This window comes from Columba livia, chromosome 1 (genome assembly GCF_036013475.1).
Source record: "Columba livia isolate bColLiv1 breed racing homer chromosome 1, bColLiv1.pat.W.v2, whole genome shotgun sequence".
Taxonomy (NCBI): Eukaryota; Metazoa; Chordata; class Aves; order Columbiformes; family Columbidae; genus Columba; species Columba livia.
This window is the reverse complement of record NC_088602.1, coordinates 7,775,074-7,800,859: the sequence shown is the minus strand read 5'-3', so window position 1 is coordinate 7,800,859 and position 25,786 is coordinate 7,775,074. Positions and strand designations below refer to the sequence as shown.

At 41.2% G+C, this 25,786-nt stretch overlaps 2 protein-coding genes across 31 annotated transcripts in view; one reads left to right on the top strand and one right to left on the bottom strand.

Moving 5' to 3' along the window:
- SYTL2 (synaptotagmin like 2) overlaps positions 1-4,857 on the bottom strand; it is a 62,319-nt gene extending 57,462 nt beyond the window's left edge. For 4 of the 15 annotated variants that reach the window (XM_065049746.1, XM_065049744.1, XM_065049751.1 and 1 more), the window contains exons 1-2: positions 4,760-4,828; positions 2,744-2,781 (exon numbers count right to left, since the gene is read on the bottom strand). The gene's annotated coding sequence lies outside the window, so the exon portion shown is untranslated. Of the gene's footprint in view, positions 1-641; positions 904-2,743; positions 2,782-4,759 lie in introns of those variants that run through there. The other 11 variants (XM_021298773.2, XM_065049752.1, XM_021298774.2 and 8 more) reach the window with 6 other exon arrangements.
- Positions 4,858-4,962: 105 nt separating this feature from the next.
- Positions 4,963-25,786, top strand: part of CCDC83 (coiled-coil domain containing 83) — a 38,614-nt gene continuing 17,790 nt past the window's right edge. For 5 of the 16 annotated variants that reach the window (XR_010469785.1, XM_065049809.1, XM_065049800.1 and 2 more), the window contains exons 1-8: positions 9,875-9,985; positions 12,134-12,260; positions 13,478-13,595; positions 16,662-16,746; positions 18,700-18,868; positions 20,107-20,274; positions 23,016-23,107; positions 23,957-24,025. Coding sequence is in view for 15 of the 16 variants with exons in the window: in XM_065049809.1 (XP_064905881.1) it covers positions 13,510-13,595; positions 16,662-16,746; positions 18,700-18,868; positions 20,107-20,274; positions 23,016-23,107; positions 23,957-24,025 (669 nt within the window). In the remaining variant the exon portion in view is untranslated. The other 11 variants (XM_065049805.1, XM_065049814.1, XM_065049811.1 and 8 more) reach the window with 8 other exon arrangements.

Genomic DNA, 25,786 nt, shown 5'->3' with positions numbered 1-25,786 from the left:
GGGGTTTGGAGTATCATGCCTGTCCCTGAACAGGTATTTAGTTTTGCAGGAGCGGCCCATTCTTTCATAGCATAGTTATGCAAGGTGTTAGCTCTGTCCTGCCCAATGGCTACAGCACATACCCAGGAACAGCCAAAACCAGAGCCCCCAAAACACTTCACCCAGGAGGAATATCAAAATATACCACAGTCTCTAAAGGTTTCACTTGGTTCACTTGTAACCCTTCCTAGGGCTGCACTACCAAGGATTAAACCACCCATCTCACAGAATAACTATTGGTTTAAACTGAAATCACAACCTTGCAGGCAGAAACAAGAACACAGGTCTGTTTTCTCTCAGTCAGGCCAGGTCTCTTAATCTCCAGACAAGTACTCTAATCACTATGAACCAAGACAAATTTAATTACATTTCCACTAATGTAAATTATCCCAGGCTTGAAAACAACGAACAAAACCAATCCACAACTCAAATAGTTACCTACTCATCCAATACACAGGTGGAATACAAATGACCTGCAAGTTCAGCATGGTTTAAAAAAAAAAGGAAAACCATAACAGTTTTGTGTGGGCAGGACCAGAATAGAAGGTCAAGGGTTCACTACTTCTGGTTGCTAGATTTCTGCCTAGGGCTTGGACACATACCTTCTGCTTACGGTGCCTCAAGTGCAGTAACACGGGATTTTTGGACCTCGCCCTTAACTCTTCACAGCTGACGCTCTTATTTTTAATGCTATTTTTGATCACAGAAGCCATTTAAATTCAGTAGAGAAGAAAAACATGGGGGTAGATTTTGACACGTAAAAAGCTGATGGTACATTTCCAGCCCAGGAATTCTTGAATACACTGATCTACTTCTGGAGCTGTAGTTACACGGCTGAGATTGCATAGTCTAACTGTAGTCTATCCAACCTGTAGAGAAGTAAATCACTGTCAATTTATCAGTCAGAATCATACTGATAGTAACACTGGGCAGGCAATTTCATATGGAACTTACCGATATTCAGTTTGATGCTTTCATAGAATGAAAGCACCTGGCAAGGATTCTAGGATATTGTTCTGCTACTTAGTCTGCAAATAAGCACCTCCTTTGTTCTTGCCTTTATTTTTATTTCTATATACACATGCATTTTTGTATACAGAAACAGAGACAGAAATGCAGAATCTCCTTGGTTAGGAGAGAGAGAAAAAAAATTACTTTTAAAAGACTTACAATAGAGAGGAAAAGGAGTACAGCAAGATGAAGGAAAAAATTATTAAGATGTTCATTAATTTGTTGTATTCACACTGGATACTGAGTTGAATTCGGGTCAAAAACAGTCTGGCATTATAAGCCAGATAAAGAGCTATAACATAAGAAAAGAGGAGGAGGACTGTTCTCTTCCTCCGCACACATACATTATAACTCTGTTGCTGCTCTCAGTGCAAAAAATACGGTCAAGTTACATATAGCAAGGAAAACTTATACAATGAATTAAGAATCTAGCACAGCCAGCTGCTGTACCCAGGTGAATTGGAATGACTCCCTACCAAGAGAATGAAGCATGAATAAATCTGCTAAGATCACCTGTCACTCTACACCCAAATAAGCTAAAGAACTGGAGACTGCTAATACAGCAAATGCAACATCACTAGCTTGACATACCATAAAGCAAAGTGTTCTGGCACCAGAAAACCAAACTAAGGAGCCTCCTTAAATTGACTTATGAGCAACCTAAATAAGATGACTTTAAATGCAACAGGTGATGGACTTTGAACAGCAGAAGTTTACCTACAGCTTTTAGCAGTTATCTGTTAGTCACACATCCTGGATGAAGAACACTTGCTGTGCAGAGAAACAAATTGTTTACTATGGTGCAAAGCAAGTCATTACTGAACGAAGATGAAGTTCCACAGGTCAGAACCATCACTTCTAACTAAAGAAAAATGAAATTAGGTTTCCCTGCAAATAATGCTTTCTTAGTGGGTTTTTGTTTGCAGTCTGTTCTCCTCATCACTTGGAAAGCTGAGGATTCCTTTCTGTCATGAACACAGAAAACATCATACAGGGTAGAAAACAAGTAATGCCTTTGACTTCATCCCACTGTTTAACTTCGTGGTTAAGCTTTGTTTTCTAGATGCAATGGTTAAAACATCACCTTCTGTGCAAGCATTAAAGGTTTTCTGCAAGTAATAAATTGGAGCAGTGCTTCCACCTGGGAATCTGGCAAGTGTCTCCTGCAGAACAAGCGGAGTTTGCTCCAGATAATATATCTGTCCATGGTCTTTACCCAGCGCTTGGGAGAAAAGACAAATTCACCTTTCTGCCATTAATTTGGGGGGAAATGGAGTGTTGTTTACTCTGGCCTTTGTCAGCATGGGTAAACAAGGACACAAATACCTATTTCACTGAATTGTGGGAGCCTGACAGTGAAACTGATAACACATCATTCCAGGCTGCAAGAGGTGCTGGAAGGAAATTTCTTGAACAAGAGACAGGTCCAATGACAGCTTTGGAAAATTCAAGAACGTGCTTTGCAGCCAAAGCAGAGACCTGCTGCACCCATAAGGTAGATGCAGAGTAAGCAAGATGCTTATTATTTCCTTGCCTTAAACCCAGACACAAGCACACTAAAATATGGTAATTGGTAACAATGCACAAGCATTTTCTAACATTGTAACATTACCAGTAGTTTTTTATTACATAGCTATGCATATTTATATAAACAACACAAGTGCAATTGGACAGAGACTTGCAGTACACTTACCCAAACAGTGCATAGGAAAACATGCGTGAATAGTAAATCTACAAGAGAAGAGCAAAGAACATAGAGTGGGCAGGAAAAATGTAACCAAAATAAATCTGCAGAACAAAAAGGGGATATTGATTTTTGAAGGATTATTCTGGTTCCAGGAAAGATGCCTAGCAAAACTAGGGTAAAGTGGTGCTCCCAAAAATAACGTCTAATATGTCAAAGGCAAATGAGATCACCCCCTTTTCTTTCAAGAAGACAGCAAGGTGCATAAAACAATACCAATAAGCAAAGAAAGATGGTAATTTATGAAAATCACAAAATGCACACTTTTGATTCCAGTTTCTCTTGTCAGAGAGCTCTCAAGCACTTCACCTCGGCAACTGAGACCATCGAGAACTGTAGTCATGGGCACTAACTATAGGACATGAGCTCCATGGCATTGTACAGTCACAGGTTTACCACCATGTACAGATGTGATTGTTGAGAACTCTTTGGAAAATGCAGTGATAACGACTGATGGTAATCAAGAACTAACGAATGGAAATCTGTATTGTTGATGTATATCACTTTAGTAAAGTGGTTTGATTCATCAGTCTTTTAAACACTCCTTCACAGAGGGCTCCAATGTAAACACATAAATATTTTGTTGCAACACTTTGATTGCTTCTTTTATCCAAGAAAATCAAGTTTCTTTTCAGAGCATCCTGTCAAGCATGTTTTAAGTCCCCTCCCTTTACACTTTTGTGAAAGTTCAGAAATACTTGTCTTGCCACTTGACAGTCTGTGCTCAGATTTAAGTCACAGTGGCAACCCCACAAACAGACCTTAGGAAAGACACAACCGAGTCCATCAGACTTTAGGGCAAATTCTGCAAGTTACTCCAGAGACCGCTTGAAAGCTACAATTATTTTAGTGCTTCAAAATGAAAGCATTATTTACATGAAGGTTATTAACATCTCTCAACCGAGATCTAAGCGCCCTCTTTACATAAAGAGAGTCATTTTATTAAAGCAGGCCTCTCCAGAGCTATGGAGTTTGTACAGTTACTCAGCTCTCAGTTACCAGAGCTCCCTGCAGGCAAATGGGGATGTCCCAGCACACAGACCCCCACAGGTGGGTTCTGAGGAAAGTCCCTGACAAGTGGTGCTTCCGTCCACCTAAAACCAGTGGCTGGGGGGAGGGGAACGACACCTGTGAGCTGCCCTTCACCTCAGGAGCACACAGAACCACAGAATGTTAGGGATTGGAAGGGACCTCTAAAGCTCATCCAGTCCAATCCCCCTGCCGGAGCAGGAACACCCAAATGAGGTTACACAGGAAGGTGTCCAGGTGGGTTTGAATGTCTGCAGAGAAGGAGACTCCACAACCCCCCTGGGCAGCCTGTTCCAGGCTCTGTTACCCTCACCATGAAGAAGTTTCTTCTCATATTTAAGTGGAACCTCCTGTGTTCCAGTTCGCGCCCACTGCCCCTTGTCCTATCATTGGTTGTCACCGAGAAGAGCCTGGCTCCATCCTCCTGACTCTCACCCTTTATATATTTATAAACATAAATGAGGTCACCCCTCAGTCTCCTCCAAACTAAAGAGACCCAGCTCCCTCAGATGCTCTACTCCCTTAATCATACTTGTTGCCCTGCGCTGGACTCTCTCAAGCAGTTCCCTGTCCTTCTGGAACTGAGGGGCACACAACGGGCCCTGCCCGCAGCAAAACCCGCCGAGCTCGGAGCAGCCCGGCTGCCCAAAGCTTGGGGCCAGGACTCCTCACCTGCAAACCGACCCAGCTCCAGCACGGCGGGTAGGGGTGGCTTACAAGCCTCTTTTTTGTCTCTGTGCTAAACAGCCTCGCTCCCCGAAGCCTCTCAGGGCAGCGCCACCTCTCCTGTCGCCTCAGCGGGCTGGGGACAGCGTGGCACCCCCGCCGCCTCAGCCCTGTCAGCCCCACAGGACCTGGCCGCTCAGCCCCATCAGCCCCGCGGGACTTCGCGGTTCCCCCAGCCCTCCCCTCCGGTCAGAAACAGCGTCAAGTTACCTCTTCCCAGCCAGCAGCCGCCACCCCGCACCTCCTCCCCGCTCGTCTGAGGGGAAGGGAGGAGGTGGTGCGGGGCGAGGCGGCTCCTCCCGCCGCCGCCGCTGGGCCAATGGTGGCGCCCCGTCCCTCACGGGGGCGGGTCCCCTCAGGGCGGGCCGGCTCCGCAGCCGTGCTCGGGTTCGTGTCACCTGTGGCACCGAGAGGGACTCCCGAGGGACCGGGGCGGAGCGGTGATGCTCTGCCCTGGGTGCAGCAGGAGCCTCGGGGGACGGATTTCGGACAGCAGGGGCCCGTGGAGGCGTGCTGACTCCGCAGCGGAAAGTGTCTGTGTGACATAAAGTCCACGCAGGGACTAGCAACGTGACTTGGCTAGCTGCCTTGAGGTAAAATTATGAATATTTCACTTTACCTGGCGACAGCTAGAGGTGTGAGCATACGCCCCTGTTTGCAGTAAAGATATAGGCAGCAATAATGGAGGTTTCGGTCCTCTGTCCAGGAAGCTGCTGCAAGTGCTTTTCTGTTTAATTAGTGGCACAAAATACACATGCTGCCATTCCGTAGGATGTCTCAGTGTGTCTCGATCAGCAGCCAAGGCACCAGGGTGAGTTCTGAGCTCAGGGTCCCTCCAGGAGCAGGGTGATAGCACAGTGTCCCTGTCACCTGGGGAGCTGGCACAGTGGTATTTTCATGTTATATGTGTGTTTCACACAGCACTTGCATTGTATTTTAATTTTGTTTCCGGGCAACTGGAGGATTTCAGTCTCTGGAGTGCCTGGGAGTGGGGCTTGTGCCTTGTGGGCAGCCTGGGGGCGCTTGCTTCGGCCTCACTTAGAACAGAATCATAGAATCATTTTGGTTGGAAGAGACCCTCAGGATCATTGAGGCCAACCATAACCTAACCTAACTCCAGCACTAAACCATGTCCCTAAGAACCTTATCTAAACACCCTTTAAACACCTCCGGGGATGGTGACTCCACCATTTACACGGGCAGCCTGTTCCAATGCCTGACAACACTTTCCGGAAAGAAATTTTTCCTAACATCCAATCTGAACCCCTCCTCATGCAACTTGAGGCCATTTTCTCTAATCCTGTCGCTTGTTACTTGGGAGAAGAGACCAACCCCCTCCAAGCTACAACCTCCTTTCAGGCAGTTGTAGACAGTGACAAGGTCTCCTCTCAGCCTCCTGTTCTCCAGGCTGAAGTGCCCCAAGTCCCTCAACCGCTCCCATCCCACTTGTGCTCCAGACCCTTCACCAGCTTCGTTGCCTTCTCTGCACTCTCTCTAGTACCTTAATGTCTTTCTTATAATGAGGGGCTCAAAATTGGACTTGCGGGAGCTCAGTTTTAAATAACTTTCCCATTGTGTTCCCAGCCTGAACTCATTCACACCCCAAATCCTAGATCATCAGCACTGGCTTCCTGCTAACTATGAATTCTTATGTTTCACCTTCTCCTCATACTTGGATATGGTGAAACTAATGGTTTTTAGAGGAAAATTTAGTATACATGGAGTTGGTATAAAGGTTTGTTAAATTATGTGTCTTTTTGATTTAACGAGCTGGGTCTCTTTAGTTTGGAGAAGAGGAGACTGAGGGGTGACCTTATTAATGTTTACAGATATATAAAGGGTGAGTGCCATGAGGATGGAGCCAGGCTCTTCTCAGTGGCAAACAATGATAGGACAAGGGGTAATGGGACCAAGCTGGAACACAAGAGGTTCCACTTAAATTTGAGAAGAAACTTCTCAGTGAGGGTGACAGACACTGGAACAGGCTGCCCAGGGAGGTTGTGGAGTCTCCTTCTCTGCAGACATTCAAACCCACCTGGACATGTTCCTGTGCAACCTCACCTGGGCGTTCCTGCTCCAGCAGGGAGATTGGACTAGATGATCTTTTGAGGTCCCTTCCAATCCCAAACATACTGTGATACTGTGATACTGTGAAATGTGGCTTTTCCTTCCTGAAGGCAAAATTAGGGACTAGATCATGCTTTAGGCACTATCCAATAACATTTTGGCTTAGTAAGGCTTTAATAAGGCTTCCATTCAGTTCACAAGGATCATGGTGAACTGGAGACCTTATGAAAGCTTAAAACTCAGTTTCTCCCTGTAATAATTTGTTTTTGTGTAAGCATAGAGTGGCTGTTTTTCACATGAATTGAGCCTGAGCACTCTCAAGGAGGCAACAAGATGATCAAACCTAGTGATGGGAGGATGAACCCTACCAACCCTCCTCTTGGTCTTCCCCATACATAGTCACAGAGTTGTTAAGCTCTCAGAACAATTAAAAGATATAAGCATGTTTTTAATTGCAGTGCAACACAATGTGTTATGACATATTTAGAGAAAAAAAAAAACACACACATCCTTACAAGTATCTTTATGTAGTGATATTGCTATGAGTTTCAAAAGGTGGATCACCTTTCTTCCTTCACTTCCTCATTCGGCATGTCCTTCTCTCTAGGTGTTATCCAAAACAGAAAAGAAGTCATCCCATCTTCTCCCATTAATGGAAAAATAAATAAGTATTTTGATGTGGTTACAGAATGGCAGGTATTAGTTGAAGAGATAGTAACTTCCCGAAGAACAAATCCACCTGGGGCTGCTTTCCTTCCTCCAGCTTCATCCAGAAAGAACCTCAATCTCTTTTGAACACTCAGCTGCTCCCTAAAGTGAACTAACATGAATCACCACTAATTCATATGCCGTTGGTTTCATTGCTGTAGCAATACTTCCTTTCAACCACATGTATGTTGTGTATACTGCATATATTGTATATATTAGTTCCTGATGAAAAGGCAAACGTCACTTTCATTTACAAGTGCAAGAAGAAAGATCTGGGGAACTACAGAGCAATCAGCCTCATCTCAGGCTCCAGGAAGATCATGGAGTGGATCTTCCTGACACCCATGTTCAGAGGGTCAAAGAAGAGCTGGAAGCCTGATCCTGGCGACAACTTTAACCTGCAAAATAGGGACTCAAACCTATCTTAATATTTTCTCCTTCTGGATATAAGACAACTTTCTAAAAGATGTAAGCATTGTCTGCCCATGCAAAGAGAAAAAGGCAAAGGTTGCCCACAGTCAAGTTTAAGGAGTGTTACTTTTTGTCATAGTTGGATTTAAATATGTCCAAGTTGAAGATCTTGTGCTACAAAGTACAAAAGTCAAGGTTGTGTTTATCTTTGCCAGCTGACTTAAGACACTGTTCTTTCTTTTTCTTCTATTCAATCCCTGTCTTATGTGTCAGCTGGCTACTGTGTCCTAATAACGTAATTCAATCCATAATATAGAAGGAAGTGAAAGTCACTAGTTTTTTTATGATTTGGGGTTTTTTGTTTGTTTCTTTCTTTACTTTCTCATCTGAACAGTTATGTGGGGCTACTGAATGAACATAAACAGCATCTTCTTACTGTCTCCAATACAGATGCATTGCAAATTATGATCTCTGCCTATAGGAACAAAAGTGGTTTGTCCTTACTTTAATGAATATGCCTTAATTAGAGAGACTGCTGTACTGTGTCAAACAAGACTTGTCATAGGATAACATAAGCTCCCACAGGATCAGCCAAAATTTTGAACAAAGAAAGCAAATGTGAATTTTTCCTGAAAACGGGGACAGTGGCATTTATTAGAGTGATTCACAATTTATTTCTGTGGTAGAGTATGGCTCTCAGGGTTTCACGGCTCAGGCACTGATGTCCGATGAAGAAGCGTGATGTACAGAGCCCATCCAAAACCAATGGAGATCCACTGGCCAGGAAGAGAGAAGCAGAAGTAGTTCAGGATCAGCCTCCAGCTCTTCTTTCCATCTTATGCCCTGTCCCCACTGCTGAGGCTTGGCTTTTTGCACAACACTGGTGTGCAGGGCAAAGAGGGTTACAGGAGATCGTGTACGGCTGCCTGGTACTGGGGTGCAGGACTTTGGTCCGTCTCAGTGCTCTGGACAGCTTAGGGAGCTTGCTCCCGACAAAGCAGCTCTGCAGTCATGATTGTGGTGTGGAACTGGATGGAGCTACCGCTGCAAGGCTTGGACACGCTCTTTTTCCTCAAGATAGCTGTGATTTTACTTTGTGATTTCAAGTCTGCCACTATAGATACCCATCGGGCGAAACGCAGGCCATCGCATGAGCTTCACCACACAGAAATCCCTTTCAGGACTTAAATTACCTCTGTGCTGCTGTTAACATTTGGTTTTCTCATTTCCTGAGTCCTGGCTAACTGGGAAGGTCCCAGCTGACAGGAGTTTAGCAAATATGACATGCATCTATAGGAAGGGCTGGAAAGAGAATCCAGGGAACTACAGGCATGTCAGTTTGATCTCGCTGCCAGGAAAGGTTATGGAACAGATCATCTTGAGTGCCATCTTGTGGCATGTTCAGGACAACCAGGTGATCAGGCCTAGTCAGTATGGGTTTATGAATGACAGCTCCTGCTTGACCAATCTGATCTCACTACAGGAAAGACCTTGAGGTGTTGGAGTGAGTTCAGAGAAGAGCAACGAGACTGGTGAGGGGTCTGGAGCACAAGTGTGATGAGAGTGGCTGAGGGATCTGGGGCGGTTCAGCCTGGAGAACAGGAGGCTGAGGGGAGACCTTATCACTGTCTGCAACTGCCTGAAAGGAGGTTGTAGCATGGAGGGGGTTGGTCTCTTCTCCCAAGTAACAAGTGATAGGACAAGAGGAAACGGCCTCAAGTTGTGCCAGGGGAGATTTAGATTCGATATTAAGAAAAAATTCTTCTTGGAAAGTGTTGTCAGGCATTTAACAGGCTGCCCAGGGCAGTGGTGGAGTCACTGTCCCTGGAGGAGATGGGTTGTGTGGCACTAAAGGACGTGACGCAGCGTGGACTTGGCAGTGCCATGTTAAGGGTTCTCAGTTATTCTATGATTCTAAGCTGGGGCGCCAGCACAGGAATCACAACGCATATACTGCATCTCGCTGTTTCTAGCGGAGAGGCTGGAAGGGTTTTGCCCCACGCCCCGCAGTGGCGGCGCTTTTCGCGGGCTTTTCCCTGGCGACAGCTCCCATCTGCCGCCACCAGAGGGCGACGCTGCCCATCGGAACGCGCGGCGGGGCGGGGAGGGGAGAGGCGGGGCCTCCCGTTGCCTTGGCGACCGGCAGCCGTTGGCGCCGCGGTGGATGTGACTGACTGGGCGCCGGCCGCAGCCGGGCCGGGAGCCGCGGACGGGCCGGGGAGGCTGCGGCGGAGTAGAAACTGTGTGTGGGTGCGACAGGGGTGCGGGAAGTGAGGCGGTGCTTGGGGGGATGCGGTGGTGAGCAGTTAGGCGGTGGAGGCACAGGTGACCAGGGCCATGAGGGGGAGTTACCTCACAGCCCAGCGGTGGTGGGGGACAGTGTGAGGGGCTTGGGCACGAAGTGGCCGTGCCAGTGGGGTCTGATGGCTGCGGACAGGGCGGCTCTAGAAACTGCGAGGGAAACGTCTGGTGGTGAAGGGGGTGGCATGGAGTACGTACAAGGGAGATGCAGAGAGGGTTGGGTAAAGGGAATTGTTCACCTGCTTTGGGGATTGGGAAGGGGCTGCGATGTGGCTGCAGAGCGCTGAGGTAATTATCGATGGGGGCTGAGGGAGCAGAGGCTGCTGATAATGCAGATGCTTGAAGTAGAGGGGTGATAGTGTGAGTGCCAGCGCTGGTGTGGATGGCACTGGTGACAGCAGGTCGAGGGAGGTTGTTCCTTCCCCTCTATTCCACCCTGGTGAGGCCACACCTGGAGTACTCGGTCCAGTTCTGGGCTCCCCATTTTAAGAAGGACAAAGAATTATTGCAGGGAATCCAGCAGCAAGCTACGAAGATGATAAGGGGTCTGGAGCATCTTTCTTGTGAGAAGAGACTGAGAGAGCAGGGTCTGTTCAGCCTGGAGAAGAGAAACTAAAAATCTCAAGGGTGGGTGTCAAGAGGATGGACCAGACTCCTTTCAGTGGTGCCCATCAGTAGGATGAGGGGCAACAGGCACAGACTGAAGCACATGAGGTTCCATCTGAATATGAGAAAAAACCTCTTTACTTTGAGGTGTCAGAGCCTGAAACAGGCTGCCCAGAGAGGTTGTGGAGTCTCCTCTGGAGACATTCAAACCCACCTGGACACATTCCTGTGCGATCTGCTCTGGTGAAGCTGCTTTAGCAGGTGGGTTGGACTGGATGGTCTCCAGAGGTCCATTCCAACCCCAACCCTTCTATGTAATGTCAGTGTATTTATTGGTTGAGAAAGTGCTGGCAGTGATAGTGGAGGTCTGTCAAGTGTTACGCCTTGTGATTTATCTTTTTGGGAGAAGAAATAAATCTTGCCCTCTGCAAATGTTTTCCTGCTGGTTTGAAATCTGCAGTCAATTCTCAGTGCCCATAAATACGTTACCTTCTCTCTCCTGTGTGTGTATTTTCTATAGTTTGCAAAATCCAGCAAATGTGTTATTATAGTATGTTTTTTTACCTTGTTGTACAGCTTGGAGGCTTTCTTGTGGCTCCCTACACAGGAAGACTTTAATGAATATATCACTGGAGCTTACCTGGGGCTGGAGTTCCAAGAAATTCCCAAAACCTTTCAGAGTACTGTTGCACAAAACGTTCCATTTTTAAGCAAGGGATTTCATTATCCATTTAGTGCAAGGGACAGAAATAATTAAAAAAATAAAATAATTAGGGATTGCTGCAGTGATCTTCCATTTCTGAGGAAGATCAGTAAAATAAATGCTCAAGTGAGTGGAATTAATACCATCCCAGCTAATTCTGCACCGAGGAAGGATGGTAGATGCTTTTTTACATTAAAAAAAAATATAAAATCTATCCTGCACTTGTTAATTTGGGTTGGAAATTTCAAAGAGTTCTAGGGGAGCTAAGTACGTAACTTCCTGTCTCCGTGGGATTTTTTCTGAATTCACATGGTCCTTTCTTTAAAACTCAGTCTTACAACAGTCATTTGTTTAGGATTTTTTAAAGTTTCATGAAAAATATTGTGCTTGATAAACCGAAGCATAACTTCAACAGGTATCTGCAAGGGTTCTGTGTGAATATTAAGGACTTAATGTGGCTTCAGACTCAAGTGGATGCTCAGGCACCAAAGGATTTTTTTCTTGGGTGGTAAACACCAGTAAGGTTTAGTGCAGTCATGTGGTGACACTGTGACATGGGCGTGACTTACTGAAGTTCTGCAGTAGAAGTATTTTACTAATGTGTAGCAACTATTAACGCTTTGATCTGGGAGACTTCAAAAGTTTAATACATTGCTGGTGGGAGTCAGAATTTTCCAGGCTTTCACGGATGCAATTAGCTGTATCTGCAACATAAATAATCAGGTGATGCAAAGACGGTGATTGACAGCTCTAGATAATTGTGCCTATGAGAGTGAACTTTTCTCCAGAAGCAGAACAGACAAGATCTTCACAAGCAGGTTTCCAACAGAGTGGGAGTAAAATTCTTCTGGAAAAAAACATTATGAAAAAGATATTCCAAGGTCTAAGGAGCTGCGTGGGGACATAGACTCCAAGGTGTGTTTGCCCTTTCTTTCACTTACCTTGCAGAGCTGCCCCACAGCGAGCATTCCTTTTACATGCCTTTCTGCAATGTACAGCACACTGCCTGTCCTCAGCACCCTCGCTAGTTTAATCAGCATTAATTACCCCTCATTTAGGGTAGAAAGTTATTTTGTATACAGAAAGCTGACATTGCTTCAGGGAATGGTGAGTGCAGTGAGAAGGCTTGTGCCGGCACATGGATTAGAGTGCATCTGTCGACAGTTGGTTTCACTTCATTTTAAACTTGATTTTTACATCGCTTTGGCAGGTTTGCTGCATGGCTTTCCTTTGGTTTGTGTTTTTGTTTGCTTGGTTTTGTTTCATTTTCTGTTTCCTTGTGATTCTTTTAATAGGAAAAGTATCCAGTATTTGGTCACAGAGCAAGCTGATATCAGTTTTAGCTATTGGAGTAATAATTGTTAGAATTCAGAACTTGGATTCAGAGAAGCAGTTCAATATGAAAGCAGGCTATATAAATTACTAATTCAGTAATAAAACCTCCTACATTACATGAACGAATCTGGTTTTGGCATTTGATTATATGATGGTTAAAAGTGAGGAATCTTCATAAGTGCCCTTTTCTTGTGATGTTTTATTTGGTGTAATATATGCTACCAGTTCCATTACAGAACCATTCATTGTCAGTTGAATTCAGAGGTTGGTAGCTGTGACAACATACCCAGGGAATACTGCTGACATGCATATCCCTTCAGAGAGTGGTTTTGTTCTAGCTCTGACAATGAAAACTGATATCAGGGTTGCAGTGAAAGGCAAATATTCATAGTGCTAGGAGAACAGAAGAAGAGGGAAAGAGATGCATATTAACAAGTGACTCGATAAAACAAGCCTGATAAAGAAACAAAGGACTGGAAAAGAAACAACTGCTTGTTTTATTTGCAAGAATGTAAAATGAAGCCCACAGAAGGGATGCAATAAGTGACTAGTGATAGAGGCCACTGCTCACCACTGTATCGTTACTCAGGACAACGCTTCAGGATGTCCCAAAACCACAGGCCTTAGTGCTGCCCTGGCCGGGATTGTTGTTGTCAACAAAACATCTTGGTTTGTGTATTTCAGAACCGGCAAGAACTTGTCACAAGTGACAAAGAGTGGTAAACATATGACATTTTGTAAATAATTAATTTCTTTTTTGTTTTGTTTCTTTTCTGCTTGTCCTTCCCTCCCTTTAGATCTAACTTGTAGCCTAAGTACACCAATAAGCATGGAAGAGAATAAGAAAGAAGAGAAACCAGAAGAGCAACTTACAGAACCTGAATCAGCTTTCCCCGAAGTCTTACTAGAATACCAGTGGGTTTAATATGTTTAACTTTTCACTCATGTAGAATATGTGAATGGATGAAGTGGATAACAAAGACAATTTATCCAATTTAGAGCCTGAGCTGATTGACTGTGGCAGCTGTGTACTCTTTTTTAATGTTTTTGTTTTGTGTTTTCAAGGCCATTTTGGAAATACAGAGTTTTTTAAACTATATCTACAATAAAATATTTAAATAGGTCCAAAATAATTTTATGCCATTAGGTTATAGCTTGGGAAAAAGAGTTTTATTAAAAACAAAAAAACCTCCACATTTTTGGTCTGTTAGGGGCAAGCTTTTGACCTGTGAAGTTGCAAGATCACATTTGACTATGTTCTGTAGGATTCCTCGGTGTTCACAAAAGTATGTTGGTACTAAGAAGAACCTAAAGGCCTAAACCTAGAGTTTGCTCCCTTGGTGCAGCTGAGAGCACAAAGGAAAGTGTATTATTTCTAAAATAATAGAGGGATAACTTGAAGGTCTCTTAAAATCAAACAGAGAAAATGAAGAGCTAAGACAGGAATATCTGAAGTAGTTTCCAAATAGTGCAATTTATTTGCTCTCCAGTTTTTTGAGTAGACAAGTGAAAGGAGAAAAATTAAGCTCTGTGACTTTTATCAGAGAGACAGAAATTGAAAGGGAAAAACCCCAACAGCATCCAATATTCAACAATTATCAGCATTTAGGGAACAAGGAGTAGTGCTCTGGTGTAGAAATGAAAAAATGGGTTAAGCAAACAGAAGAGCAAGCAAATAACAGTTCTAACGGCATCTATAGGAGTTCACAGGGTTTATGAGGGATTTTCTGTTCATTTTACAAAGAACAAAGTACAAGTTTCCATAGTGAAACAGACCAGATTCAGCTGAGTTGTATCACAAATAAACACAATGCAAAAAGTCAGCAAACAAACCCATCTATTTTGCTAAGAAATAACCAAACGGTATTACTAGGCTGAGGTAAAAACAAACAAACAAACCCCAACAAACAAACAAACAAAACACAAAAACAATCCAACAAAACAAAACTTTCTGGTAAAAAAATTATTGTGAGGCATATTCAAATATCCAAGTGAATGACTTATTAGCCTGAAGTCTTCCACTGAAATGTGCACTGTACTGATACGGGATATTTCCTTTCTACAGCAATAGTAGAGGTAAAGGGAAGAAACGTATTTTTCTTTCTGTTTTTATCTTTCTCCCTCTCAATCTTTTCTTTCATCTTGTTCTCTCTTTCCGTCTCTGTTTTCACCTCTGTAATCTATAATTTCTGTTTACTACTTTATTGAACAAAGCAGCATTATTATAGAAGTAAATATCTTACATTCCACTTCAGGATTTATCAAGCATGTAGTATTTATTTTACTTCCATTCCTTTTTCTTCCATACATTGAAGCATGGTTGCTGTTCATAGCAAGGTTTTTTTCTTTTAATTTTCCGTAGTTTTCTGTTTCAGGATTGGTTAGGAACAACACTGCTGACATGCTGATCTAGTTGAAGATGTCCCTGGTCATTGCAGGATGGCTGGACCAGATGACCTTTAAAGTTCCCCTCCAACCCCAATTACTGTATGATTCTATGAACAATCCCATGAATTACTTGCCCTAGTAACATCCTATAGATGATGGACAAAACTGTCGTGGTACTGGAGAGGAGTGTTGTTTTTAGATGATTAAATAATCTAGGTGAAAACTTAGTATACAAAGTTGAGAAAAATAGTATCAAAGAAACAATCAGTATAGCTGGTTTGTAGCTTCTTGAGTCTGACAAATACCATAGAAAAATAATCTAAAGATGAAAGTTCCAATATGTGGCAGACAAAATAGCAAATTTTACTTCTAAATTTTTTACATTAACAAAGTGGTGGATATAGACTGCCCCTTCATAGAAAATCTTAAAGTAGCAGAAATTATGATCAGCATCAGTATTCAAAATACCAAAATGGCAGGTAATTTAGGAGGTCACAGTATGTGGCCAAGCTGTCACCTCTTTCTATTAAGTGAGGTATGTCACTGTAGCCATCACCACCATACCCCTACATCTCTGTTCTAGCCTCCCTAACTAATGTCCTTGTTCTTCGTGGAGAGCCTGAATAATACCTTCGAGCACACTGACACCAGAGGGTGCAAATCTAGTAACCTGCAATTTGCATGACTGAGTGATCTAAACTTAGCCAGGAAAAAAATGATCTTGTTTTAAAACAATACTATAGGGAGGGGCAAAAGAAGAAACCCAAACAACTCAGGGCACAATAACGTTGAAACAGTAAAAGATATTGTGATAATTGTAATACTTGCCTCTGTTGTGCCATATGGTGAATGAATTCCAGGAAGAAAGATTACAGAGAATTTTGAAAACAGACACCATTTGCAATCCAACATTTCTCATTCTAGAAGAGAGAACACCAGCAAATCAAAACAAAACAAACTTATTTTACAGCTGCAGTAAAGAGGATGAAAACTGTGAGAGCAGTGAGCTAGTTCTTTGACAAAAATGTATAAGCATACTTAAAGGATAGTGCTCCGGCTGCAGTCCCTATTCCCTCGGTGCTTCTTAAAGGCCAACAAGTTCTCAGTGTAAACAGCGCAGTTTATGAAGCTCATCCAATTGCATTTGCAGAAGAATTGAATTCCATTCAGTTCTCCAGTTTGGGATTCATCTGACCTATGTCTCAGTGAGTTGCCTGGGCTTCCTGTATAGTGACTAGTGTGTAATAAATATTTCTGGGGCACAAATAATCTTGTCCTAAAAGAGACCCATACAACAGGTCAGCTCAACCGCAGCCAGAAAGGAATAAACCATCTTAATCCTTTCTAGTGGCTACAAAGGAACTGTATAATTGGGGAGTCTGTTTCTCGGTAGGAGTATGAGACCCAAACCAAGGTCCAGATGAATATGGGAAATAATTTATGTGTCATAAGCAGACAGTGGTATCTACCCAAATGAGTCATGTAATATGATATGAAAATAAACATTTAAGTAGTATTTACATCTAGCTCAAATAACATTCTTCTCTATTCTGTTTTTGTAAGAACATCTCTTTCTTTACTCTTTGCCCACAGAATTGAGAATAAAGAAGCCGCAATTTATCAGGCTTTGCTTGATCTGGAAGAAGTGAGAAAAAAGAACAAAGAATATCATGAAAGAGTAAGTGACCATGCATTGTTCTCTCAACACATTTGGTATGTGGTATTTTAACTCACAGAATCAAATTTATTCTTTTATTCCTATTTACAATAACTACTCATTGGAGTGAATTCCTTACAGTCAATGAAACTAGAGTTAGTGAGTCACTTTATGTGCTAAAGTGTTATCTGAATTAAATGTGACATAAAGAAGAAATGTCCTGAATATAACCATGCAAAAATGAGGTGCAGGAGTAGAACATTGCAGAATAGGACACAGCAGTACATAAAGTGAGTTCAGTTAAGGTGTTTTCCAATACACGTGAGATCCTCGGACACCACCTAAGTAGTTCATCTTAGTCTGGAGCAAACATAGCACAGCAAGCTCCTTTCTGTAGGTAACTTTACTGAAGTACACTCAAATGTGTCTTTCTAAAACAATCCTGCCAATGTTCCTCGTGGAAGTCAGGAATACGCTTTTAACCCAAAGAAGAATAAGCTGTGTTAACTTCATTTTTGTCAGTAGCATTAGCAGATCTAACCAAGTATTGAGATTTGCTGACCTTCTTTGATTCACTTCTGAGGTGATGCAATCCTACAGGTTTCTATGAGAGTTTAGTTATTCTTGCAAACTTAGTTACAATGAACATTGAACAAAGAAGAAAGAGCATCACACAATTGTCTAGATGCAGTTTTTAGCACTGCTTGATAAAGAGTCGCTTTCTGTGGAATAAGATTTGTGACGAGTCATTTTTAGAACAAGGTTGTGTGACTACAGATCACACCTGGATGACACTTTTACAGAACTGTGTATAAAGAATCTGAATATGGCATCTGATGGCTGAGAGCAGTGAACTTTGAAAGTTTAGATATGTATATATATATAGTTACCTAACGAAATAAATTCAAATTGCTCAAATATCCCTAACCTGGATCATGTGACTAAACAGTGTTGCAGCCTGTGCTTCCTGTAGCAGTGAAACATGGAAACAATGTCTCTCTGGATATTCCAGGACCAATTATTTGCTCTGCTTTTATAAATATCCATCTGTTTAACTTTCCTTGGTGATCCTTTCAGGCTTGAAGCCTGTATTGTACTTCATTAGTAGCCTTAACTTCCAGTGGAAGTGGCATTTGGATTCTTCTCTCTGAAGACATTTGAAGTCTCTTATGGCTGTTCCCCTAATTTGCTACTAGTTCATGGTCTCTCAAGGACTCCTTCTTATTTCAGACCGTGCAAGGTACTTCAGGGCACACTTGAAGTGATGTTTGTTTAATTTACCCATGTTTTGATAGTTCTTTGAGCTCCATTCTTTGGTTCCTGCTTAATGGTTCTGAGTGCTTTAGAATTAATCCTTCTAGAAGTAAGGAATGTTTGAGACTCTACTGCATAGTTGCTGTTATAGTTTGGCTGGCATGGTTATTTGCTCCTTTAGGAGCAAACATTACACAATCAGTAATTTCAAATAATTTGAGTGTCAATTGAGAGTGTCTTGGCAAGCGGATAAAATCACAGCTGTGGAATCGGTAGGTATAACTAATTCCAGCTCTGACAAGACTGTGGTTACGTGCAAGTGACCTGATTATCTGACATTTCTATGTGAAGGTGGTAAATTGTTACAAAAAAATGTTGAAGTGAATAACTCCTACAAATAAACATTGTTGTTAAATCAACCCACAAGGAGCTTGCTTTCCAGCAGACTGTTCATGTGCTGCACCAAGTAGCGTATGGCAATAATTTCCCTCTATTTTCCTCTTAATGGTCTTGAAATTACTGAGAAACTTCTGAGACTTTCAAACTTTCTCTTCCACTCTATCTTTTTTGAATACGAAGAATAGGTGTTCAGCTGAATGTTTTCAGTGCATCCTGGCACTAGGTCATATTTTACTTTTCTAAATTACTTAAGTTTCTAACTTTGAAAACTAATTGGAAAATGTCATAATACATGCCTTTTCTTCTGTTATTTATTCATAGAATGACCTTCTAAAGGAAAAACAGCAGGCACAGATCAGGCGTATACTAAGACACCTAGAAGAAGAAGAGAAAAAAAGAGAGGAAAAGGAGGTTGTAACTAGGGATGATGTGGAAGAGTCACTGAAAGCAACATGGCAGTATGTTAGGGACGAAGAACAACTTCTGAAAGGCATGTTGTGAGTTGTGGAAATGTGGATTGCAGATTACCCAGTTAGGATTGAGTTCTATTTCTTTTTCTTTTTCTTTTCCTTTTTCTTTTTCTTTTTCTTTTTCTTTTTCTTTTTCTTTTTCTTTTTCTTTTTCTTTTTCTTTTTCTTTTTCTTTTTCTTTTTCTTTTTCTTTTTCTTTTTCTTTTTCTTTTTCTTTTTCTTTTTCTTTTTCCTTTTCCTTTTCCTTTTTCCTTTTCCTTTTTCTTTTTTCATCTTCTTTTTCCTCTTTTTCTTCTTCTTCTTCTTCTTCTTATTCTTCTTTTTCTTTTTCTTTTTCTTTTTCTTTTTCTTTTTCTTTTTCTTTTTCTTTTTCTTTTTCTTTTTCTTTTTCTTTTTCTTTTTCTTTTTCTTTTTCTTTTTCTTTTTCTTTTTCTTTTTCTTTTTCTTTTTCTTTTTCTTTTTCTTTTTCCTTTTCCTTTTTCCTTTTTCCTTTTTCCTTTTCCTTTTTCTTTTTTCATCTTCTTTTTCCTCTTTTTCTTCTTTTTCTTCTTCTTTTCCTTCTTCTTCTTCTTTTCCTTCCTCTTCTTTCTTTTTCTTCTTTCTTTTTCTTCTTCTTTTCCATTTTAACTAGACATTCAACCTCCTTTTTGCATAAAAAACATAAAGCTTTTCCTCCCCAAAGTTAAGCTCTCTAAACATGGTGTGAGATGAAGGGGTTATAAGTAAATCAGTCAATTAAGTTGAGTTAAAATTCAAAACAAGTGGGTCTTTTATAGAAACAGACCCCATATATTAGTTGCTGTTTTCTTCCTTCCATATATAATACTGTGCAAGTATGGAGGCTTCATATTTTCCATTAAGTTGAAACTCATTGAAGATCTATGCACTGGCTCCACTGGAAGATAAAAAAAATATTGATGGCAACAAAAATGAGCAATTTTGATTGTTGAAACTTCTGGCTGCATCCCTGTCATTGTCAGCAGGAGCGACATCACATGTGTCTTTGGTTACAACATTTCAGTGCGAACTATTGTCTCTCCCTGGCAGAATAAGACCAAACAGTTTTCAGCAATGGTGGTAGCCCTTGACACTGTGTAAGGTCATCATGTTGTAATGGATTATAGTGTAGAAGAAATGCCTTCCTCCAACCTTGGTGAAAGTGCCTTTATTAAATAATTTGATGAAGCCACAAGAATTATGAACTATCCGTCCAAGAAACTGATAATCAACTTGTCTTCTGACCTTCTTACTTTAACAGATCTGCAGTCCCAGATTGAAGAAACCGACCAAAGAACGTCAGAAAAGCAAAGCGAGAGGGATTATTGGTTGGAGTACATAAATGTAGGAAGTAAAATAGAGGCCAAGGAGATTATGAATCTGGAAAAAGACATTGAGGATGTCAAAGATGACCTTCGCAGGAATACAGGTCAGTTTACAGCTAGTCTAATGGAAGCTCTTCCTGTATTACTTCTGGGATTTAATTAAATTATAAATTTAGTTTAGTGTCAAGTTATAGTAATTTACATAAACTTTTATAAGACAGTGCCCCTAAACTTGACTGCATAATCCTATAAAATGGAAGAGCTCTCTCTCTGTCTCCATGAAAGTCCCTTTATTAGAGAATTTTATGAAGTTGCAGAAATTATGAACACTTAAAGAAAATGAAAAGCTTGTCTTCTGATGATTTTCTTGTAGAATATAGGCAATCCATATTTTTAAAGTGTTACTGTGAAGGACAGTGGTTTTCTAAAAATAAGTCTACATGTATTTAGGTTGCCTACACACAGGTCTCCCTTAGCAGTCACACTTTTGTTGCTTCTTATCACGCTACAAACACTTCACATGTTGAAAACTCCTCTGGCAGGGAAGCAGAATGAGCTCATTCTTGGAACGGTCTTTTGAACTGATCACACCGGTTTAAATGCAGAACTACAGGAAGCTGTTTAGCCAGAGGTCTGAACTTTGCCTCCTAGTTGCAAAGTCTCATGGATGAGGCCCTCCAAAATCGCCAGTACAGACATATACAAATACAAGGAAGTGTTTCAATACTGACACAACAGCAGAATTAGTTTGAGAGCTTATGTATTCTGGTGCTGAGCACTTTACAAAGATTTGTTTACTACTGTATTATTTTAAAACCATTTCAATATTTTGCTGTTACATAACCCATGCTTCTAACAGGAGAAGCATGTCCTGATTTTCTCCCTTTATGTCCCTCTCAGTATGCATGACCACAGCCAGGCAGCTGGTAGTAACAGGCAGTGACACCACTCTAAGGGTCTCTGTATATTCTGTGCCAGCCATTACCAGGCATCAACTCCTGTGGATCAGAGCCAGCTGGCTATCTTGTCTCTTGAAATATATTTTATTACAATTAAGATCTGCACTGTGTTTTCTACATCTCCAGGTATCTTGTCAGATAACCATCTCTGTATTCAGGAGAGGCTGATAGTTTTCATTATGCCTTCGCCACGTTCTTAGTCAATTTAAAGCTTCACTATACAGCTGCTGAAATAAGAAATGAAAAAGAGAATGGGCTTTTATATAGAATGCCAGAATGAGCCAGTAGGAACATTCAGTCTAACCTCCTGCATGTCACGGGGTACAGAGCCAAAAAAAGTGTGGTCAAAATGAAGTGTTTATAGAAAGACTGTTGCAGAGGTACATATAGCAGTTGCCTAATTGACATACTGCAAAATGATGCTACCAATACTGGATGTTAGCACACTATTTTACTTAACCTCCTAAAAATGAACTTATAAAGTGGCTGGGGAATATAGTCTTCTAGCCTACAAAAAGCAACCAAACAAATTTAACAAGCTTCCAGAGTAATGCAGCAGCAAATTGGACTTGTTTGCTCCTCAAATGTGTAACGGGCTTATGGAGTAAGCACAGGTGAAGGGGTTTCTGTCTCTGTAGGTACCACTGAGGGGCTTGATGCTGGCACAGTTCATGTGGTCTGGAGATAACATTTTAAACAAAATTGCTGGAGGGAAGAGGAAGCGAAAGAGCCATACAGTTATGTGAGATGTGGGGAAAACAGTGTTGCAGTGAGAGAGTTAGGGAAAATAGCCTCTTCAGAAACAGTATGTCTGAACAGTTTCTCCTTTTCTTCATTCTCCCAGTACAACTCAAGTTGTTTAGCTATCTGAAAGAATGACAAGTTGAATTAATTCTAGTACTTTCATTTAATTCTGCCAAGTCTAGATGGTGGATTGATTAAGGCAAGCTGACTTCCACCCTGTTAAATTAAGAACTAATGCACAACGAATACACCTTTCATATTTTACTGGCTTGGATGCCACAGTGGGTCCATGACCAGACACTCATTTATAGCCAGATCAGCAACAGGCTGTCTGCAACACAAGTGCAGAGAAGGCTGAGTTTCAAGCCTCTGGAACAAGCACAAAGTGCCTTCCTTCAAAGAAAATTACTACAATCTCATTCATTCCTTCAAAATGAGAAAATTCCAAGCAGCAGTGGGGTATTTAGAATAGCACAGAAACAACCAAAGGGAAGGATGAAATAAATAGCAAGTGACTAGAATTAGAAACCAAACAAATTCAGTTTGACGTAAGACTTTCTAAACAATGACCACAAGAAACGATGAAAGCAAATCATTGAGGCAATTGCCACATTCTCTGTTTTGTCCTTTTGTCAAATTAGGACCCCCTGGAAGGCTTAGATCAGTCAGAAAATTCATTAGGCTCTGTATAATAACTGTCTGAAAAAAATGCCATGTGCATAAGATGTTCTAATACGGTTCTATACTAAAAAAAAGAGTTTTCTAAGCAAATCTCTCACACAACTCCAGTCTATTGATAGAGACAAAATTTAGTGTTAAGACACCAATATTTTAGCAGAGAATTGCTCAGCTCACTGCTCAGTTAGCAGTTAATTTCTCAGGTGTTGTTGCCAACAGAAATGTGGAAGTCACTTCAGATTTCTAGTTTTGTAGTTGACACCACTGTTCTTTGGGATTAGAAGGACAATTTCTATGGAGAAGGATGTTTGAATCATTTCCTGCGGAGCATCTATGTATGTGATGCTGGCTGATGGGTTCCAGTTTAGGAACAACATGCCAATTATCTATTTGTTGTCAGGAGAAACTGGTGTCAAATAATGATTTCTGATTTTCTTTTTTGTTTGTTTGTTTTTGTTTTGAAGAATATTATTGCAATACTTTGCAAGCTGTGGAAGAAGAACATGTCAGACTGATTGAGGAGCACATGAAGTTGAGCAAGGAACAGACCCCTGAGGTATTCCTTCTGCCTTGGATACAAGTGCTAGCTGCAGCATAGTTACGATTCACGCACTCTGCATTAATAATTATTTCAACTTGAATTAAGACTTGGAACTTTTCTAATACATTGAGAGTAATGGGTTTTGTTTATTTATTTGCTTTTAATCAGAGTAACAGTGAGTAGATGGGGGCGCATTTTACAAATGGGTGATGGGAAACTGGAGCACCATGCACTGATATGAATAGTTCAAGAACATACTTCAGTGCGAATTACTGGTTGGGCCCATTAGGTATTTAAATTCCCTGACTTCAGTGCTGGAATTTTCAGTTATGTGAGAACTTAATCCAAATTGACTGTTTTTATTGTGATTTACAGGGCCATATTCCCTTCTAGTTGTTCCTTTCCACTTACAGATATCAGTAATTAAATTGTAGCCTTGGCTCGTTAGCATAGACCTCTACATGTTCAAGTCATTTGTCATAGATCAGCGCCGCCTCATTTGTGATTTTGCTTGAGTTTTTTAATAGCTGAAGGCTTGATTTCCTGAAAATCAGAGGATTTGAGCAGTAGTGGGAATACAGCAGAACTTGTTCGGCAAAAAGAACATGTTTTATTCTAATATGGGAAATTATAAAATATTGGTAAATTGCTTGACATATAAACCGTGCCAGTCTGGATGATGGAGAAGAAACAGCTGGCCTTGTGGACTAAATCCCCCCCTAATCCCTCAGGGGATACTACAGTCTGTTTTGTGGATGTTTCTTAATTATTTCTTGCTAAACAGCAGACGGTTCCTTTTAATAGTGTGCAGCCCTGTCAGAGTCCTGCTTTCAGATGAGATGATCTTAAATTGTGTTTTCTCAGAACATTGTGAAATACTTAGACAGAAACACCTGCAAAGAATTTCAAGAGAATGAATGGCTGAAAGAAGAGGTAAGAGGATCGATTTTGTACAGTTTATCGTGGCAGTTCTGGTTGGAAATACAACCGTCGGCAGTCACAACTGTTGCCAGTGATGGGACATTCATAGGAAGAGGAGAGCAACTGTTCTGTAATTAATCTGTAATCTGAGTAGCAAACAGTGTACATGGTGAATAAAGGTAAAAGGTGAACATCTGCTTTCACAAATGAAGGACCCCTTTTCCTGCCCGAGCAGTTATGTGAAAGACTACAACGTTCTACACAATTAAGTATTTATATCTGCAGAGACTGGGATACTAAACAGTGTAAAGGCTCAACGATGTAAGTATCTGAGGAGTGTAGTTTCAAATTGCATTAAAGTTCTAATGCTGGTGTATTGAAAGAAAATGGATATGGATATTGGAAACACTGTTGGAGAAGGGACTTGAGACAGCTTTAAATGGGAGATAATAAAGAAACCCTGGAGATTATTTTGCTGAAGAGAGGAAAATCAAAATCTTCTGTAGTTGTAATCGATTACTTGATAGCTTTTATACCGTTCTATAATGGCAATTTAGAGCTATACATTAGAGATTTGCAACTTTTCTTGTAAAGAAAAAGCTTCTGTGAGCCAAATTTAGGACGTATTTTGTCATGGTGAAAGTTTGATTGTGTTTGTTCCAATCAATACAAGTTCTTTGCTGGGACTGAATCTGGGCAAGAGATGGGAGGGAGGAAATTCTCTTCCACATCTTTACAACCTCACAGCTTAGAACTGCGCAAAACTTTTTGGGAAATTAATAAATTAACTTGTTATTTTTCAGTGCCACATCAACAAACCTGGCAGAAGTTTCTCCATTTTACTTACTAGCTTAAGACACTTGCCAGTATGGAGGGATATGGCTTTTCTTCTTCCCCTTAACGAGCTCTGAGCCTACACCTTTAACTTTCCAGGGAGAGTGTCCAAACTACAGCTTCTGAGGCAACGAGACAGGGGTCAACAGGAGCTAATTAAAGTTTTAATCTGTCTAAACAAACAGGAGCTTGAATCTACACATCCTGTCACCGAATGAATATGAATTCTCTTCCCTTCTCTCCATCTCATTGAACGCTTAAGGAATTTTACACACATTAGGCAGTGTCAACAGGGGAGATCCTATTTAGAGTATGCTTAGTCCTGACAGGCCCTCTCCTGAGAGTTGAGGGATGTGGGTTTCTTTTTTCTCAACTAGAAGTTTCTTATGTTATGAATTAGTGCTTTGAATTGTTGCGGAAAACAAATCCATTACCACTAACTTCTCCAGTCCTCTGAATTCACCCATTCATTTTCTCTGCTTTTCTTACACAGACAAAATATTTTCTCTCAGGCTGATGTTTATATGCAGCTGACAGACTCTTCCAAGTATTTTCTTTTGGGAAGATGATAAACCAAAAATTTCAGTTTTGTCCTGACTTAAAATTTATCTTTTTTTTCAGTTTGGCTACTGACCTGAAAAATTACTGACTGAAACAGCCCTAAACTAATTACCTCCAAATTTGAGCAGCTTTGGAGATTTCAGTGACATTTTTCCATGGTTACTCTGTCACACCAAGATGGTTCAAAGCTGTATCACCTCATACCGAGCCACATCCTGTTACTGATTCATGTCCTGCCATTTTCGCCTTTTTTAACCCCTTGAAGAAGTGGGAATTCATTTTTAACTGCAAATTTGGATGATTATAGCTGGGTTTGGTGAGAACAGATGCATTCAGATCCCTGGGTAGTGTTTATAAATGTGTATATGGCTAAGATTC